The 14,084-nt window shown below is 43.8% G+C and overlaps 1 protein-coding gene across 2 annotated transcripts in view; it reads left to right on the top strand.

The window, feature by feature from the left end:
* The first annotated feature begins 3,291 nt into the window (after positions 1 to 3,291).
* Positions 3,292 to 14,084, top strand: part of nlrc3 (NLR family, CARD domain containing 3) — a 33,918-nt gene continuing 23,125 nt past the window's right edge. Inside the window, exons 1-2 of one of the 2 annotated variants that reach the window (XM_088612733.1) lie at positions 3,292 to 3,951; positions 13,665 to 13,817. In XM_088612733.1, the coding sequence (XP_088468859.1) occupies positions 13,805 to 13,817 (13 nt within the window). In that variant the 5' untranslated portion in view covers positions 3,292 to 3,951; positions 13,665 to 13,804. The remainder of the gene's footprint in view (positions 3,952 to 13,664; positions 13,818 to 14,084) is intronic. The other variant, XM_088612734.1, reaches the window with a different exon arrangement.

Genomic DNA, 14,084 nt, shown 5'->3' with positions numbered 1-14,084 from the left:
AGCTGATCAACACTTTTGTCTTCTCCCGAATTGACTACTGTAATGCTCTACTCGCTGGGGTATCTAAATCCACACTGAAAAAACTGCAGTATGTCCAAAATTCGGCAGCCAGAATCCTGACCAGGTCTAGTGCAAGTGATCACATTACTCCTATCCTGGAGTCCCTGCACTGGCTTCCTGTCAGGTTTTGTGTCGACTTCAAAATCCTCATGCTCACCTACAAGGCTCTGCATGGCTTGGCTCCTCAGTACCTGTCTGAGCTACTATCACCCTACTCTCTACTACTCTCTCACCCTTCTCACCCTACCTTCTCTAAACTTCTTCAAATCTTGACTCAAAACCTTCTTTAGAAGAGCCTTTACTTAACTGGTTATTTACCCCTCTGCTCCTACTGTATTCAGTACCCCCATCTATGTCTCCTCTCATTGTGCATACGTTGGGTATTTTTTTCATTGCTATTATTGTAGTTCTGTAAAGTGCTTTGAGAAGCCACCTTTAAGGTGCTATATAAAATAGTTTATTATCATATTATTTGTTTCTGTATTTTATTTTCCAGCTGCAAGAGCATGTTTCTGGAATGTGTGACAGAACTGAGAACCTCCAGTTTTAATTAGCATCATCCCTGATTGAAGGCCTTCTGATCAGAACCTAGTCTTTGGTGAAAATGCTGTGTTTAATGAGGTACATTATCTTTTCTGATTCTGCATACTGATAGTGGGCGATCGTATTACTGAAAAGCAGCCAGTCAAGGCTGTGGGCGTCTTCATACCCTCGGCTATAGAAGATGTGAAAAAAAGTTATTGTAACTTTGGTAACCAGGCACAACTACAGCGCTTTTGCTTTTCAGCAGTTCCGTTTCCCTCATCTTTCTGATGATCTGTACTGTGTGTCAGTTTGGCCAGACAATACACACGGTGTGTCTATGTTTATACCACACTCTGCCGGCCTTTACAGCTCCTACTAGTGGCACGATCACAAAGGATGCCGTCTAATAGATAATTAAGGAAATCCTGACCGACTGCCAGTTTTTTATTAACAATGAATAATAATAATAATTATAATTGCTTACACTTATAAAGCGCTTTTCTTGACACTCCACTCAAAGTGCTTTACAGGTAATGGGGACTCCCCTCCACCACCACCAGTGTGCAGCCCCACCTGGATGATGCCACGGCAGCCATAGTGCACCAGTACACTCCCCACACACCAGCTATCAGTGGGGAGGAGAACAGAGTAATGAAGCCAATTCATAGATGGGGATTATTAGGAGGCCATGATTGGTAAGGGCCAATGGGAAATTTGGCCAGGACACCGGGGTAACACCCCTACTCTTTTCGAGAAATGCCAGTTGAAGAAACCCTCTTAGAATTAGGAAATGATGTAGCCTAGCGTCTGAGTTATATCTGGACTGTTGGTCTCAATGAAGAGTTTTATTAGTTGATCCGCTTGGGAGTTCCCCCAGATTCGTATTTTTACACGTCTGGCACTTGCCTGTCAGCGCGACGGAAAGAAACCGCGAGCACCAGCCGTCCCCTCCTGTTCTGGGGGTCGCTGACGGCCGGTGGATTTCAGGGGAGCTCTGGTTTCTAACTCAGCTGCAGGAAGGAAGCTGCCTGATCGACGTGCGAGGCGCTGCTCTGATCTTCACGACGAGGCCCCTGCGGTTTGTCAGCATCCTGTCTAGTGTCCCGAAGGCCGCGCGGCGCTGTGCTCTGAGCAGCCCAGGCAGGGATACAGAGGCGGGTCACGCAGGCGCCTGCCGAGCCTGTCATTCTCAGACTGCCTTTGAAGTCTGTAGGGGGGGACAGGGGGCTGGCAGATATACCCACATTGGTTTCATCTACTGGACTTAGCAAAGCGGATAGGGTCACGTTTTGACGTGGGGGCTTGCACCGCAAGTGCCCCTGTGATTGCCATATTTAGATGTGGTTGGGCAAACTTCATTTAGCAGTCTGGGCTGCTCGATTGCAAGGGTACACTGTTAGAATAGTATCCCGTCCATTGATCAGATCTCCACAACTCCCCCCTGCAGAGAACGCCTCTCATCCTGTCAGTCTTCTGTGGATGATACCTAGACCAGAAAAGGAGTCTTCCTCGGCTGGGAACTGACGAGATGGAGGAGAGGTTTTTCCGAGTCAAAGGCTTTGGTTGCATTACCAGGATTTGCTTACCTTTGGATCTCATCGTCAAACGTTTGAGGCAAACAACATGCTACGACAGGTCTTGATTCAAAATCTGTACCAGCAAATGCAGCTTTCTGCCAGGTGTCCCTTCTTTACTGCCTTCCTTTGTCACTGTCTTCGCTGGGCGATTTCTCAAAGTCCTCCCTTGCTCAGAAGGACGCTGTCATGTCAGCCGCGCTTCCTTCCTGCACGTCTCCGTCTGTCAAAACGGCAGCAGGCAAACGCGTACCTGCCCCGCTGCTTCCTGTGTGCAGGTCGGCTGTTGTTTGGGTTGTAAATCACTCTCGCAGGAAACCTTTCTCAGTTCGTCTCTCTGGGTGCTTTCTCTTCCTCTCGGTGTGGATTGCAGTCTCTCTCTCTTGTTGTCCCCCTGTCCCCGTCCCTGTCCCGATCCCAGCAGATAGGAAATAGGTGCCCTTTTCTAGCTGCTCCCAAGGAGCTTCCCTTAGGACTAGGCCAAGATCCCTCAGAGAGCTGTAGACTGGAGAGGCTTGGCGATTTCATTCCTGCTGAGAACTTATGGACTTATTCATTGGACTTAATGACCAATCACTTGCTTAATTAGTACAAACTGGCAAGTTTTCAAGGTCCTGTCTCATTGGCCGTTTAAAGTTTCTTAAGACAATGCAGGGTGTTCTCTGCATACGCGTTGAAAGCTCCTTTCTCTATGCAAGGTGAAACTACTGTTTTATTGTGTTTTTGTGTACAACTCAAAGCAAAATGAGACAGACATTGTGGCCAGTGATTTTTAGGTGCCCCATCAGTAATGTCCCCGGAGACAGTTTAGAATGGTAAAAAGTCATTTATTCCTGCATTATTTTCACTGTGCTTTTTGTCTATTTACCAGGCGTTCCAGGCGTTCACAGTAAATCATGCCTCTGTGGGTGAGTAACACCGCTCTCTGTAGCTTTGAAGATGGCGAATCATGGCATTATTATAGTCTAGGGTAGTAAGGATCAGTAAACGTACTGTACAGGGATGTTATGCTCCGATAGTGTGTAGAATTACTGCTCATAGTTACCATAGTAAACGTTCATGATTTTTTCCCCTCACTACCCAGCACCATAGACGCAACGATAACCAGCCAATGTGCTCCAACTCTTTCTTAACATCTGCTTTCTGTGAGGGTTCGCTTTGTTTGTTTTGTGACAGACACAGGAGGCAGAAATCGGGTAGACGAGCAAGGTGTGTTGGGGCCCAAACTAGACGTTCCTTTTGGTCCCCGATTCTGAAGTTGGCTACATTAAGAAACCGTGATGCAGGAAAAGCTCTCTGAAGTCACAGGTCACAGCGTTCAGTAGCTGACAGTATTTCAATTTCAAATCTCTGGACCGTGACACTCGACAGGAAGAGAGCAGAAACCAATGAGACAGGAAGAGGTGCAGTTTTCAAAGACACGATGCAGGGCTTGCTCTGAACAGGAGTTATCTTGATGCCGTTCCATTTTTATGCAGACATTGCTGGTGTGTTTCTGTGTGGAAGCTCTTTGTGGAATTAACTTCAGCTGACGGGGCTGTAGTCTTACTGAGGAGTGCGGCTTTCCTCCTGTTTAAGACGGCTCAGAGCTAACTTGACCTTAAAGATGGATCTCTTTCGTTCTTGAGGAAGGATGACTGACACGCTGCAAAACTGAGCAAAGACTTTTAGAAGACGGGCAAAAGGAAACTAAAACATTATAGACCGATATTCTTTGGAATAATCTGGCTTGCTTGATTTAAGACTCACTCGTCCTTGGAATTTGCTCAAGACTCCAGATTTAGTAGTTTAGGTAAGTGCTATTCTCTTAAGGGCTTAAAAAGACTTATAACTTCGGCTCTCCTTGCATAAAAGTTATGTCAGTTATACAAACTGTAAGATATAAAGGGGGTTAATTGATGTTCTTTTGACTCCTTGTTTGCCTAAACCAGGCGTTCATGTGCAGATGTTACCCTTACTTCATGTAAGGCGTATGTTTTCTACTAAACCACAATTTCCAGCACTTATGTTCACTACATCTTGTGCAGAACTCGCAACAAATACTTTGAGCTAATTTTTCTGGTTTGTCGATTCTGTTAGCTGGTTTGCCCAGAGCATTTCGCCAGCCTTTAGGAACCCATGTATTTCAGGCCATTATTTATACTATTTCAGGCTCAGAAAATGAAAGAAAAAGCGGGGTGTGGATTGAATGGAAAGACAAAGGAGAATGGAAATTATATAAAGATTGCTTTTGGATCTGCTTTACACTTGAACATGGGTCATCTCCAGCTTCTTGGCAGAGATGAAATAATTATTTTGGCGGAGTTAAAATATTTTGCGCGGATGGGTTAGAGGAGTGGGTCTCAAATCCTTGAGTACCTCTGTCTCTGCTGGTGTTCGCTCGTTAAGTGGAGCATTAATCACCTGTGCTAATTGCATTGATTTGCTTGCCTAGGCTTTTTTCCTGCACTCAGGCCTAAATGCTCAGTACAGTGACTCTCAGTTTGCATCCTGGGTAACACTTGTGTCTGTTTTTGTTGCTCGGGCCAAGAGTTTAATCTCTAGCTAACATGCTGTAAATTGATTATTTTATTTGAGGCTTTGTTGACATTTGCTTTCAGTGCTTAACAATGTGCTTTCAGTTCTTAAAAATGAGCTTTCGGCTAATTTGTGAGTTATAGGGCTGTCCTCATTGAGGTGTGTGAGCTGAAATATAGCTATTTGGATTGAAGAAAAAAACAACACTGCCTCACCTGGCAGTTGTCTGATACAATGTCCTTCCCACTGGTGTGTGTTCATCATCAGTCAACACCATTTAATTAACGTTCTTAATTAGAAGGCCGAGGGGCAGCTGTACACACAAGAAGTGGGTTGTGAACTATTGGATTAGAGAATGAAGAGTTGTTCAGTTGACAGCTTCCCCATTTGCTGTCCATTATTCCTGAGAATGAAAGAAAATGACACACAATGCTGCACATTTATGCTAAACTTGAAAGGCCCAAGAGTGTGTGAAATCAGGCATGAAGATCCTTGCTCTGTAAGCATCGTATCTTTCTTTTGGTAAGCTGGTGTGCTGGTGAGCTTTTGGAATCCATGGGTAGATATTGAGCGCATTGACGATTAAGAGAACAACGATGTTACTGTATCTTTTAAAAGGTGCTTTATTGCTGCTTTTGCTGGTGCTTGTGACTGTAAAGGGATGCAGCCCAGCAGCAGTGGAGCTTATACTGAAAATGTACTTGAGCAACTAAACTGTTGCTTCTTGTTTTTTCTTTCAACGGCGGGACTATCTTTTCTTCCAATAACTGTAGTGAAAGCCTGAGTGAATGGACCAGATTAAACCATCTCAGGCATGATATTCATGGTCTGACCTGAACTGTTACATCCTGATTTTAAATGCCTGTTAGGATTCATCTAGCACAGCAGGGAGTAAGGAACATAAGAAGAAGTTGAGCTAACAGGATAGCGACTGTTCAGCTCATTTCAATCATCCCATTGCTTGTAGCTGAAAAAGCCTGAATCGTGCCCAGCACTTGCCTGAAGTTTGAAACCAGTGAATCCGACACTTTCCTCTCCAATGCAAAAGCTGGTGCTTTCAATAAAAAGCATCTTTACCAAATGCATCCATTCATATTTTTCAGTGGTCCCCTTACACTGTGTTTGTAGAGATGGCGTTCTTGTATATTTTTGGACCTGAAGAACGCAGGTTCTTTGCCGTCTGCAGATATATACATATGTTAATGCGGTAAAACAATTAATGGCTAAACTAGTCACATACAGCCTTACAGTTATCGTGGTTTGACTGAACAAGAGTTCAAGAGAATTTTTTTTTTTGCAGCAAAGTAAGTTCTAACAATCTTGACTCCGAATGATGTCTCTAGCCTCAGTCAGCACATGCCCATAACAGCTTAGGTCAAACAGAAGAATGAGCTTTTCTTGTCTCCTACTGGATTCCTACTGGAATTAATCTGGGACAGCACCATGAGTTTGCCGCATCGAAAACACTCCCAGTGCATGTTCTTGTAATGTAAGGGGAGAGACCAAGAAAAACCCACATTGTCAGAAAGAGAGTTCCGTGCATCAAGTTATTCAAAGTGACTATGCAGTCCTCAAAGGGTGCGTTGTATTGTAGAAATTGTATTGTATTTCATCTTAAATTTCATGTTCAAAATTAATTTTAAATGATCTGAAGCACAGCCTTAGTTCATCATTGTTGAGCACACAAACTGGTTTCTAATCCAATTTGGCAAAGACACAGACTACCGGATAGCATGCAGAGACGAGTCAACCTGTCTACAGCCTGCTGCAGAGTAACTGAAGACTTCAGGAACAGCAACAGAGTGAGTCCATATTTTCTGTGGCTCTCGATACTTACAAAGAAGCAGCAAAACGGATAACTGGCCTTTTAAATTCTGGATACAGCGCAACAATACTGGATCCTAACAACCTAATACAGCTATCACACAGAAGCCAGGGACTGCTCTGCAGCTCTCGAGCTCTCCTCTCTTCCTCTCCAGACAGACATGCTGCCCCAGGATGGCCAGGGATCTGCAGAATGTTTTACACTGGCCCTCAGTTAAACTACAGTAATTATATATAATATAATTATCAATGGCGATTTAAACCTGAAACCCCCAACAAGAGCCAATGAGGGGGCCAATGAAATTTAAGAAATATTAAGTGTATTAATAATATGCACCTCTCTTGGTCATACTCAGGCACTTTGAGTCTACATTCCAGTCACTTTCATGCAGAAGTCCGATTTATTTTTACTCAAAGGGCTTTAGCCAAAGTAGCACCCAGTCGTGATAACACTGAAAAACTGAGAAAAACACATATGAGCCATAGTTCAAACCCTATTTCAGATGTGCAGATTCTTACCGTGAGGAGGACTGAGTTCACTTACAAGAGCAGTAGGACGCCCAGATTCCCTCTGTCGAACACTGGGTTTGTATGCCTTTTCTGTTGTAACTCAAGTTTTACTGTGGAATCCTTTTTTGTTGGGAAAAGTTTGCCTTTTGCCAAAGACAGATATTCTACCTTCCTTTACTAAATGCATCCATTCAGTTCTTGGTTTCTTGGGATCTGAAGAACGCAGGTTCTGTGCCGTCTGCAGATATATGCATATGTTCACGTGGTAAAACAATTAATGGCTAAACAAGTAGTCTGCATGTTCTAGCAGTCCCATACAGCCTTACAGTTGTCGTGGTTAGACTGAACAAGAGTTCAAGAGAGTTTTTTTGCAGCAAAGTTCTAACAATCTCGGCTCCAACTGACGTCTCTAGCCTCAGTCAGCACATGCCCATAACAGCTTAGGTCAAAAGGAAGAACCAGCTTTTCTTGTCTCTGCATCCTACTGGAATTCATCTGGGACAGCACCATGAATGCTGCTACTGTGTTTATATTACTAATATTGATTAATGAATCAATTCAAATATACAGGTTTCCAGATTTTACAATGCGAAACAGTATTGCGTAAGACCGTCGCAACAATACAAATAATGAATCATCTTCCACAAATGGACTTTAATTGGAGGTGACTGAATACGTGCACCCCTTTAACATGCACACAGAGGACTTCTCAATTATTCTACCGCCTCCGGGAGGTCTTGAATATGTTTGCATTTCACAGAGGGAAGCCTGTTGGCTGAACCACTCCAGGTCGCTGAGGAGAGGTTTAAAACAGGGCTCTTCCAGTCTTGACTGCAGAGGCCGATCTCTCTGCACAGCGTGATGGGGCTGAAATAGCACAGCCCTTCAGCAGATCCACAGCTCTGTTTCATCAAGGCCATCTGTATTCCAGACCCCAAGGGCGCTTTGCATCTATAACTACAGAATGTGCTCTTTTCCACAGAGCTCTCTCACTGATGACCAGCAGTTGGGGAAACGGTGTTTCTCTGTGTAACTTTTAGCTGTGACTCCTGTATGGAACTGGAATCTTTACTGTTATGTGGTGGGATGGCTCAGTATTTACGAAACTTGGAAAAGATGATGGAACTGGAATCTTTACTGTTATGTGGTGGGATGGTTCAGTATTTACGAAACTTGGAAAAGATGATGGAACTGGAATCTTTACTGTTACTGTATGTGGTGGGGTGACTCAGTATTTACGAAACTTCGATGATGATGATGATTTAATAAGATATATTTAAACTAAATGTGTTAAGGAACATTTAAGACCCTAATATTTCGTTCAGTGGAATAGACTTCACACAATCTGAAGAAAATGAGACAAAGGATGATGTTTTTGTGTCAGCAGAGCAGGCTTTGCCTGTAAGTTAATCTAGGCCAGAGGTGCTTTTAGCCTGATAGAACTTTGCCAGTTTCTTCTTTTTGTAAGCACCCACTTTCTATCGGATCATTCGCAATACCTTTGCCGCCAGAGCCCAGCCTCTCTGGCCCGTGATGTTTGTACTGGACTGTGAGTTGAGCCGTTGGACCAACATACGGGATCGTGTTATACTGTAGCTGCCAGACTTCCCCAAGCTGAAATATTTTGTCACGGTGTCATTGTGCTGCTTATTGAGGAGCAGAGTGGGGTTTAAAGTTGTGTAGCCTGTGCTAAATACAGTACGTCAATTACACCTTCCTACCCATGTGCCTTTATTTTGATGTCAAGAAGTGGAAGTGTCTTGGAGGTTGCTAGGCAGCGCTACAGGAAAGACGTTTTCGATTCCAGCTTTTTTTTTCATAGAAAACTGACTCATCTTCCAGCTCATCTTATATAATAAACACTTACTGCTTATTACTAATTTACTTGGACATCATCTGCAACCAGGCAGCTTTCAGTTCTTAAGGCTCCACAAGAATGGTGCTGCTGGTTCCCTTCATTAAAAAAAAAAAAAACTGGCTTTGTGGGTGCTGCGGTTTTATTCTCCACTTGTGGGTGATGATCATCAACACGTTAACTTGCTGTGCTGCTAGCCAGCATTGCAAAAAAATCGAGTTCCCTTTGGTTTGATGTCCCCCGTTGTCGAAACATTTGATGTTTGATTTTTTTTTAAAAAAACTATTCCACATCTCTACGCGCTCTGCGTAAAGGGAATTTTACAGTAACGGCCGGCATAAGAAAGGAAAACTCCACGCACCGTAGATGCAACAGACGGTGCCTCTCTGCTGTTACTTTTAAATTCAGGCCTGAAATATTTCTATTCAAACAATTATTTTATTTTTCCGTGATAGATGACCAGTAGTACCGGACTTGCTCCCGGCAGGCTTCACCTTCTCTAAGGTAAGCGCAGGTCTGCTGCTGCTGCTGCTGCGCTCGAACCCCCGGCAGGAAGTGGTGACGCAGAGCCGCCAGCGCGCCGGGGGGGCGGCGCCTTCCCTCTGTGCAGAGCGCTGCATAGCGTGCAGGGACGCGCCGGTCGCGGTCGGCTCTAACCTCAGAGCTTGTTCTGCCTCGTTCTCCTGGCGCCTGTGTCGAGGGAGAGCGCGGCGCAGCGTACCCGCCGCCCGCCAGCCTGTGGATGAACTGGTCTGGCGGTGGCACCGGTGGGGGGGGACGAGGTCATGACCCCTGCTGCCTGTCATTCACTGGCGCGCTGGGCTGCTGTTTGAGGTGTTGAAGGCTCACCTGTCCGTTTCGCCGTGTTTTGCTTCTTGAATGTTCGAATAAATGCTCTTTAAAACCTATAGGCAGATCTGCCCTGCCCCCCTTTTCAACATTGCATTTGTTACATGTGTGCTGAATCCTGCAGACTCAAGGTTGAGTGCTGTAGTACCAGTCCATCCCTATGCCTTGTCCTGCATTGCCTAGCTGTTGCAGCAAACCTAGCGCACGACTTTAAGGGCATGTGGTTAGGAGCCGAAAAAAACCCTGCAGAACAGCAGTCGTTCTGTTTTGCAGGGCTCGTCAACTTGCAGCAACTCCATTCTGCTCTATTGCTGTTCTTTAAAGTAGTCAGCCCTCTATTGCTATACAGAATATTATAGATCCAGCTACTAATCAGTCAAATAATTAATATGCTGGACAAGTGTGTAATGGAGAAGATTGTATGGATTGTATTGAATTGTCCTGCTGAACAGCATTGCAGAAAACACAATTTTGCAACGCATCTGGACCCTTGAAAGCAGGACACTCTTAGAAGAGATCTTAGTATCTCTCGAGTCCAGGCAGAACACCGAACAACCATTGCAGATCTGCCTACCTTGCAGATCATTAAAGCTCGTCTTTAATAGCACACGGGTCTTTCTGTTAAAGAAATAAATTTCTGAGTGGTTCGGGTTTCTACGGGAGTGAATGACTCTCTGGTTCTCCTGTCAGCTCACACAGGGGTGTACAAATTAGCTGAGACTAATTTGCTTGAAGTTGCAAATTTGAATAACCTTTAACACAGATCTTCTTCAGAATGCCCCTTAGATCTTTGCCTGGCGTTAGCATTTTTTTTTAGATGACGTGCACGAAAATCAAAACAAAACTCTTCACGGCTGCGTTGTAGTTCTCTTGAGGATAACCGTCGGCACCAGTCTTGTCTAAGGCTCCCGTCGTGCTTGGAGCTGCCGTGCAGAAGGGCGCCAGTACGTTCAGCACCTCAGGGTGTGGTATTCCTGTACAAAAAGCAACCTCCAGAGTGTTGAGTGGCCGTAACTGAGCAGCAGAAATGCTTTAAGGCACGCACTGGGGGTTGGTTTTGCTTTTGTTTCGGTTTGAGACGCAGGGCTAACACACGGGCTTCAAAGTTCATACCAAACAAAAAAAAAAAATACATGCAGAACTGGAACGCTTATTTAACACCGAAGAGGATCGGGTTGAAAACGTAGCTACATGTTGGCTCCCGTCCTCTTGAGTGAAAATGCCGACTGTGCATGCTCGGGAATTGTCTGTGAATTGATGGCTTTTCTGAGGTCGGATCTGGAGCTTCTGTACGTGTCCTTGTCTCCAGAGTTGAAGGCGGATGTTCAGGCTCTCAGTTTAGCTTGTACTTCGCCATTTACCCTGATAATAGCTAGTAGCATACAGTACTAGCATTTACTCACGGTTTTTGATGTGGGTATGTGCAAACAGTAATCCTGGGGACAACATCTTCTATGCATTTGCTGATATAGCTAGTAGCAAATACCTCCTACCCTTGTGTTACTTTCGCACAACCTGTAAATTGTATTGTAAATTGCAATTGGGTGATTTATTGTATCCTAATGTTAATCTAATCCCTATAAATTCCTGTCCTTCTATCCCTCTTAACGAGCTCACGGGCAAAGCATTTAATTGCCGACAACACCGCTGTATGCTGTACTGTTCGTGCACTGATAAATAAGCCTTGATCGATTGATTGATTTTCAGGAGCTGTGCAGATTTGTTGCATGCATGTTTTGAGCTAATGGTTCCGTAGGGCATGCAGATGCAGATGGCTCCTGGCCCTGTCCAGCTTCTCACAACACATTTCTCATTGCATCGCAGTGACACCAGGGCCCGTGGTGACACAGCACCCTGTTCCGCGCCGGGGCCTGTGGGTTTGGGGCGAGCTGGGCGATCAGTGCACAATCAGACTTTTCTGTGCCGTGTTTGGCGGGAGGTCTCTGGAGGAAGCTGCCCAGCACACAGCCCACTGCTCGGGCTGGTCAGAAGCTTTTTTTAGTTTTGCCCGCTGAGCTGGGGATGGTGATGTTGCCTTTTTGATGAGGCACGTTATCTTGTCAAGATAACCCTCCAATAAGTGCGTCATCTGATTCACTGGAATTTTCCCCAGGCCAATGTGAGAAAATGTTATCTTATAAGCAACAGGGGCTTTTGAAAAAGGCCTGCAGGGTTATGATATTCACAGCTTGGATGTGTACAGACATTCTCATGGATAGCAAAAGTTTCTCTTCTCTGAAGTTCTCATTACAATGAAAGACGATCATCTGTAAACCAAGAGAACAGTGCAGTTTACCATTCTTTGTTCTAATTGCAAACAATAAGGTTTGCATCCCTTATCTCCTGAAGAGAATCCAACCTTTTTTTTTTCCTTTTTAAGTAAGTCATCTGATAGACGGGATATGAAATATTTATTTTTCCTTAAACAGCTGCACGCACAACTTGCCAAGACCAGCTCGATCGGAGTGAGCCCTGTCATTTCAAATGCACGGCCTTTCGATCTCCAAACTGATCATGTTCTGGAAAAGCAGTGGCAGGTGCACACCTGCTTTCCAAAAGTGTTCCTAAGGACATTTGATATTTAAAAAAAAAAGCTTTCGGTTGTTTAGGTGTCGAATAGCAGCTCGCTTTGAATGGGCGTTTCAGATCAAAGATTAGCTCTTCTCCACTAACTGTAAGGTTCTAAGAAATGTCTGATTCTTAGCTCTTAACTCTTCTAAGAAAGATTAAATATCTGAGCTCTGGTCTCTCTGTAAATGGGTTTGATTGATTAAATGATCCAAATTACCTTTATTCTCTATTTTCCAATCATTTTCTAAGCCCCAGCACTGTCACCCACAGATGATCTTTTCTGAATTGGTGTAATTTTACACAATATAATGTTTTCAAAAGAGACCGTAGAACTGATGGTTGAAGTTTTGCAAAGAAGACACCATAATTTATATATAGGTTCTTTTTTAATGTCAATAAATTTAAAAAACAATTATCAAGAAACAATTTTTGTTAATTCCTTTCAGCCAATTGTCCCATTAGGTAACAAGCAATATGACAAATGTTTTTGAATGACTTACAGTTTCGGCCATCATCTTTTTTTTTTCAAGTTGATCTCTTGTGTTTCTTAATTATTTAACAAGGCAAAAGCGCTACTGCTCTCCAGGACTATTTTCTGAGATGCAATAACCTGATTGAAGTGGGTCTTTTCAGGGACAATTATTTAGGAAGGTCCACTTTATTTAACTGGTTCCTTCAACTAGATAAAAGAAAATACAAGACTGAGAACTGTTTTAAACTTAAGAGCAAAATACATACAAAGAAGGTAAGAGGAGGGCATTCAGTCCACATAGCTTCACTGGTTGCTAGAGACATTTGATCTGAGGACCTCATCTAGCCAATTCTTGAAGGGATCCAGGGTATCAGCTTCAATGTCATGGCTGGGTAGCTTGTTCCACACTCCCACAACTCTTTGTGTAAAGCAGTGCCTCTTGTGCTCAGTCTTAAATGCAGGCCTCTCATTCGTGATACAGTGTTAATCCCCAAGAAGTTTATTGTGTTGACTGTGTCAGTGCCTTTGATGATTTTGAACACCTGAATAAAGTGATTTCGTAGCCTTCTCTTTTCAAGGCCAAGAACATTCTTTACTGTTAACCCATCAGTGTAGGATATTCCTGTATAACCAGAACCTAACCCACAGCAAAGATATACCTTTTTGTAATGTGGTGACCAAAAGTGTGCATAATATTTCACAATACGTTTACGAATACATTTTACATTTTTTTTACACTTCTTGCTTTAAAATCTACACTTTAGCTAAACATCCTACTGTTGCATGCCTTTTTTACCACTGTTATTAATTCATTATAATTTTTTATTACTCTTTACAGGAACACCCAACACACAGCCTCATGCAGTTGGGTTAGTAATGCTTTAAAGGCTTTTGTGTCTGTTTTCAGTGCGATGGAAGTAGGCTAAGCGAGGAGTTGTGACTGAGAAACTGTGAAGAACCTTCAGTTTGGATCACAGCGCAAAGATAGCATGGCTGTAAGGCCATTCCCTGGAGCTTCAATCTGACACTCCCTCCCCATAAACAAAGATGAAAATGGAAGGTAAATTTCTATTCATTGTCATCTGTACTTTCAGTAAAGTGTTAATCAGTCACCTGTCTTTCAGATGAGATATTAAACTGAGGTCCTGGCTCTCAGTGGTCATTAAAGATCCCCGGACATTTCTCGAGAAGAATAGGAAGTTATACCAGTGTCTGGGCCAAAATCCACCCCTCGGCCCTTACTGTGGCCTCCAAATTGTCCCCATGTGTGATTGGCTTGCACTTGCCCTGCGATGGACTGGCGTCCTGTCCAGGGTGTACCCTGCCT

This window comes from Lepisosteus platostomus, chromosome 19 (genome assembly GCF_059453375.1).
Source record: "Lepisosteus platostomus isolate fLepPlt1 chromosome 19, fLepPlt1.hap1, whole genome shotgun sequence".
Taxonomy (NCBI): domain Eukaryota; kingdom Metazoa; phylum Chordata; class Actinopteri; order Semionotiformes; family Lepisosteidae; genus Lepisosteus; species Lepisosteus platostomus.
The sequence above is the reverse complement of the archived record's forward strand: the minus strand, read 5'-3'. Positions and strand labels throughout refer to the sequence as shown.